The following is a 6,000-nucleotide window of genomic DNA, read 5'->3' on the forward strand; positions in this document are numbered from 1 at the left end:
AAAAAATCAATGTATCTTATGTAAAAGGATATTTAAATCACACAGTTCTGGTAAACGGTTTTCAGACTCAGTGGAGTCCCCTTCATAGCTTCTACTGCTAAACTCTTGTCGTTTATTTTTTTATTGTTTTGCAGTAAGCCTTGTTTTGGAAGTGAACACTGTGACTGTACTTCCAGGGGAAGGTATTTTTAACTGGTGTGGCTTCACTGTACTGTACTGTAAACACCAGCCGCTCTGTGTGTTCTCCCTCCAAGATTTAAACACAGTGACCGACAGCAGACTCCCCACGGCACAAAAGGCAATGAAATACTGAGCGTAAGACAAAAGGCACTGGGAGAGGAGGGAAAAAGAGGACTGGAAAGTATAATATTGTCTCAGATATTTTCCCAATTTCAACACAGGGGTCATTAAGGAATCTCAGCTCTGTGGCAGAAGTGCACAGACTAATGCAAACAAATGTGAAGAGTAGAATCGCATTAGTACTTCCTCAGCTGCCACATATGTTCATCGACTCTGTTTTTTGCATTTCCTGACTTAATTTGATAATCTTATGGTTCAGAGTCATGTGTTAAACCAAAACTCTCTGCCATGTTTCCGATTTGGTTCAGGCCAAGAGATCTTGGCTCATGAGACCACAGACCATCGGCTACAATGCTGCTACAGTTGCAGAGACAAACCCCTGCGAGTGCTGCACAGCGGCAGAAGAAAGACAGCAAAAACTGACACTGACAGTCATGAGCTGCCTGCTTCTTTTCTGTTATGGGAGGTCAACGTTTTTTCGGCGATAAAAGCCTGAAGAACACAAAGGTGTGTTTCAAAGCTAGCTGGTAGAAGGGCAAATAGCAGCACTGCTCCTCTTCTGGTTTATGTTCATAACTCCATCATGATGACATTTTCTCCTCCACACGGATACACAGACCACCCATGACTATGGCATGTTCAAACAACCCACACAGTTCGTCCATATCCAAAACCCCCAAACCCATCCATGTCTCTACTGGAGCAAGTAAGAGCCCCTCTCGCTCCCCGTGTTCTCTTGGTTGTTTTCGACCACATTCAAGTCAATGGGCGGCAACAGCAAGTCCTGAACAAGACTCGGAAAGACAGCGAGAGCCCGCAGTGACCACAGATGTGCTGGAATCATAAAAGCATCATAGTTTAAAGTTTTTCAATTGTTCAGTAGTCAACTGTACAAATGTTGTTTATAAGATTTAAAGTGGACACCAGGGTGATTGACAGCTGGTATTGTGGGTGACATTATGACTGGTTGTCGCTTGGCAAAAATAATTGTGTGCAAAATACTGTACATTTACAATGAAATATTGGAGACAACCCTTGCTTAAGGAATGACTTTATAATAGAGTTGCAACTAATGATTATTTTCATAATTTTCATAATTTGTCTATTAATCGTTTGGTCCATAAAATATCAGAAAACCTTGGAAATCTTGTTTTAATCATGAAAAGAGCTTCAAAGCAATGAATCGATGATCAGCTTATTCAGCTCTACTTTATATAAGAGCAATACAAGTAGAATCCGGGCGACAGAGTTGAAGAGATGGCACTGAGCCCATCATAGAAAGGAAAAAGAGGGAGGGAGGTACAGGGAGATACATTCTATACACCAACATTGCTCCCTGTGGCACTAAACCCCACAGTCATACCTGGAATACACATATATTGTTGCCTTAAGCATCACATCAGGCCACAGTATGAGTTGCGGGAAAACAAGGAATATGCAACAACATGCACTGAATAAGCAGCAGGTTGTTATGCTCCTTAAGTGAGGGGAGTGTGTCTGGCACATGTAGCAAACAACTTCCACTAACACCAGAGGCAAACAGAAAAGCAGTCTGCAGGATTGATACTGTACAATGACCAATGTAAAGACAGTGCCTACATACAACTATTGTACTGAAAGTGAAATGGGGAACTCAGTTTACTAAGTGATGGTTTCATTCATTAACAGCTAAAATCCAAAAAGAAATTCATCAATGCATTTGCAGCTTATCAAATATGTAAATAAAATGTCACACAGACTACATCTAGATGTGTAGCATTTGAACTGAAGCATCAATGAGTGCATGCACATCAATAGATCTATCCCATGTAGACTGTACGCAGTTCTTCAAGGATGAATGAATCTATTCTTCTGTCATAATTGTGAATTTAATTAAAAGGTCGGAGGAAATCTTCAATTCTATCTCTCGCAAACAGCTCTAAATTACACAAAGTCCTCTGGGCTATTTGGGATCTTTTACTGTTGCCAAAACGCTCGATGCACAAGATAAGCAACCATCGGTGGTGGCGGTGTTGACACTTCATTAAAATCCAGTTGACTCAGATAAGCTTGTCATTTTGCAGCGCCAGGGGCAGTGACTGATGTGATGTGTCAGCAGAGAGCGCAATAAGACGAGCGAAATGTCTTTCTTGTTCTCTTCTTCGTCATGGAGTCTTTGACAGCCTGGATGACGCGGGGAAAGCTTGCGGAGACACTGAAAACTTGAAGAAACTCCAGATGTGCAATGCTTTTGCTCACGAGAGCCGCGCAGCATAAGCATCAGTCATACAGGAAGTCATGGTGCGTGCCATTAATTGTATTTGAGGAATATCTGCATTTGCAGGAAGTTGATTTTATTTTTCTGATAGTAGAAATACTACAGAATCACCATCTACACCAACTCTAACCAACACTGACTGACATATGAAAGCTATAGACTGTGTGCTAATTGTTTAATGCAACATAGAATACTTTTACTTTTCAAATTCAGCGAATGGTTCAGTTGTTCACAGAAACAATGCATGGGACACTCCTCTGACAGTAGCACTTGTCATCTCCTGTTTATATGAATGAGAAATGATCTATTGCATAATACACTGTTGATATAACTACTTCTGACCACCGTCCAAAATGAGTCGTCTCGCAGTTCGACCCTGTGCTGCACCACTCCTGGGCATTTCCTCTCAGCGTGTGACAAGTCCTTTCCACTGTTTTATACCAGGGTGATGTCTTTAAATGTAAGACCTCTGAGGCCAAACACAGTGGTGGGTGCTTGTTTCACTGGACTGTCTGTCTTCAGCAGACATCACACCAAAGGAAAAAAAACAAATCCCTTTGCACCTCATTTATCTTTCTTTCACTTCAGTCGTAATCATTCAGTAGAGGCACAGCGACGTTGTCAGTGAAGCTCATTCCAATATACCTTAAATATTCAAACACCACCCAGGATACAAGGAAAGGATGGAATAAACAAGCCAACACATACTGGCAGTATTGTGTATATATATATATATATATATATATATATATATATATGAGGGGGTTGCATGCTGTCATGCACTGCACACGTACACACACACTGACTGTGCTATGCTTGATCCCATTTGATCATAGGACTCCATGTAAAGGCGTAATGACAGCATTTACTCCACCTTCTCTGCCCCTTTTTTGTCTCCAAAAAAAACTCAGTGAAGAAAGCTCTCTAAGCACTACACTGCCGAATTAGACAGACTAATTACCCCCCTCCATACCTCCCATTCCTCACCCACACTGACAGGCTGGGGCAGGCAAGACATTTCTGCCTGCCTTCCAAGCTTTCCAGTGACAGGGACTGTAAGGTGAAGTGATCGCACACTTCTGGCAATGCAGTGCTGGCTCTGACCAGTTCGCTCAATTCTTGGCGAGGGCTCTGTGGTGCAGTTCTGAGTGATGAGATGTGAAGTGTGGGGGGAAAAAAGCACAAATGGTTTAATTTGTGAAATTCACTAACTCACTGTTTCTAATGACTATTTTAACCTTTTTTCTTTCGCAACCTAGTTGTGTTGACAAGCTCAAAGTCAAGCAGAAGTTGTCAGTTCAGCACCAAGTCAGGGCAGAAGTTTTGGACTCAGTCACGGACATGCTCACGGACATGCTGGGAGAATTTAGAGGCAGGGGAGCCTGCTGACCCGTGCTTTGATGTCTTCTGCCCACGTTTCCTCTGGGTCACGAGGAAAATCAGCAGCTTTGTTCAGTACCACAAGTCTGAGAGCAAGGAAAGGGAATCAGGGTCAGGGAGTTTTAGGTTTTTTTTTTTTTGTCTCCGTCAGGAAGTCTTGTAAATGTAGAAAAAGGCAACAGTGGGTGGAAACGAGGGGAGGAGAGCTCGACTGGCCAAACAGGAAAGTTTCAGTTTGTGCTCTGACAGCTCTGGATGTGGGACGGGCCGAGGTGCTGCTGAAACTATTTGGCGGGGAGGTTTGAAATCCCCTTCCTTGTCAAGATGGACCTGCCCTGCATTCTCTGTCGCAGCTCAGGAAACTGAGCCAGACATTCCTTCAAAAGGGAAAGAGCTTGGCACACAGAGGTTTTCATACGGTGGAGCACTTAACAATGATCTCTCGGCATCCATTAACCATCTGCAAAATTTTGACAATGTTGGAGGTATAAGCTTCGGGAGCATGGAGCAGCAGTGGTGATCTATCTGAAATGTTATACTAAAGCATTAAGGCCTTCTCAGGTAGCAGTCGGTGCCTCTGATGACATGGTTCACTGCACTGGTAGGGATTGCAATAGTCTGGACTTAAAAATTTGAACTCACACAATCCCTGAACTTTCCATTCCACACACACACAGATTAGGAAATGATGAACAGAGTGAATGGGAAGCAGGATGAGGTAATACACTGCAAGCCATACATTAGTCATCAAGTTTCCCCCTTATTTGATGATCACAAACCAGCGACATCATCTCACCGGAGCACAGATGACTCATGACTGTGTGCCTGGACTCATGGCTGTGTTGAGACACCTGCTAAAACCTTGGTGGAGAAGCAACAGACACAGGCACAAGGAGAGCGAGCCGGACAAGCCTGTCACTGTTGGCTCTTTCATCCCTGACACCTGTGGAGTGCACACACACACACACACACACACAGAGTCCATCTCCACTAACCTTGCAGATTTTGCTCTCCTCTGTCTCAGCTCTGGACTTCCCCTCTGATGTCTTTTCCTGCCGGTACTCGGACTTGAGTGACAGCTGGCAGGAAAGCCCTGGGGCACCCTCACCTGCCCTGATCTCCTGCTGCCGGGACATGTAGCCCTGCGCGGTGGCTGCCCTCACCGCACTGGGGATGGGAAGAGCCGTGTGCACTGGTTTTGTGCCCACAGAGGAGGGTTGCCTGAGCTTGGAGGCTACACCAACCACCGGCATGGTACGTCCCAGGCACAAAAATAATAACACGGGAGAGGGAGAGAGGTCCAAAAAAGTATAATAAGGAAAGGGAAACAAATCTGCAGTGTCTCCAACTGATATTTGGCACTGGAAAGGAAATCTAAAAAAAGAAAAGAAAAAGAAAAAAGCAGCAGCTGCCTCTCAGACTGAGAGGAAAGCAACTGCGATCATTCTGTAGCCTACTGCAAGCAGGACTCACAGAAACTGAGAAGGGTTCTCCTTTCCTCCTGTTCACTCCCTCCTCCTTCTCCTCCCACAAGCAAGTCTGCTCCCTCCCCTTCACTCACTCGCGCTCTCTCCCTTTTTGCTCGCTCACTGTCAGAAGCGTACCACAAGCTCAGCCAAAGCAGCTCAAGGTGGCATGAACTCCTCTGGATGGTAAAAGCACCAGTCGGCAAAACAGTGATTACAGTGATTACACGCGCGCGCGCGCGTGCATGCGTGTGTGTGTGTGTGTGTGTGTGCGTGTGTGTGTGTGTGTGTTAGAGCGTGTACACATGCTGCCACTGCTCCTCAACAGCTCTCTTCTCTCCCCCATATTAACTGCACACACTGAAATAGATGTACAGCTAACTCTCCCTCTCAATAAGACAAATAGTAAACTGGGAAAGGAGGAAAACCTTGTACATATGAAGAAAATAATTAATATATGTATATGTATATACATATACATACATATATATATCAAGAAAAAAAAAATATATACATATATACAGATACATATTAAAAAAAACATGAGGGTTGGTTATTGTAGTGTAATGTGTTTTTATCACAAAGTGAGTTAGCTCA

General features: G+C 44.0%; 1 protein-coding gene across 6 annotated transcripts in view; it reads right to left on the reverse strand.

Annotated features, from left to right (window-relative positions):
- Positions 1-5,254, reverse strand: part of nav3 (neuron navigator 3) — a 151,448-nt gene extending 146,194 nt beyond the window's left edge. For 5 of the 6 annotated variants that reach the window (XM_044020831.1, XM_044020833.1, XM_044020832.1 and 2 more), the window contains exon 1: positions 4,933-5,253. In XM_044020831.1, the coding sequence (XP_043876766.1) occupies positions 4,933-5,190 (258 nt within the window). In that variant the 5' untranslated portion in view covers positions 5,191-5,253. Of the gene's footprint in view, positions 1-4,932 lie in introns of all 6 variants that reach the window. The other variant, XM_044020827.1, reaches the window with a different exon arrangement.
- Positions 5,255-6,000: the final 746 nt, after the last annotated feature.

This window comes from Solea senegalensis, linkage group LG3 (genome assembly GCF_019176455.1).
Source record: "Solea senegalensis isolate Sse05_10M linkage group LG3, IFAPA_SoseM_1, whole genome shotgun sequence".
Classification (NCBI taxonomy): domain Eukaryota; kingdom Metazoa; phylum Chordata; class Actinopteri; order Pleuronectiformes; family Soleidae; genus Solea; species Solea senegalensis.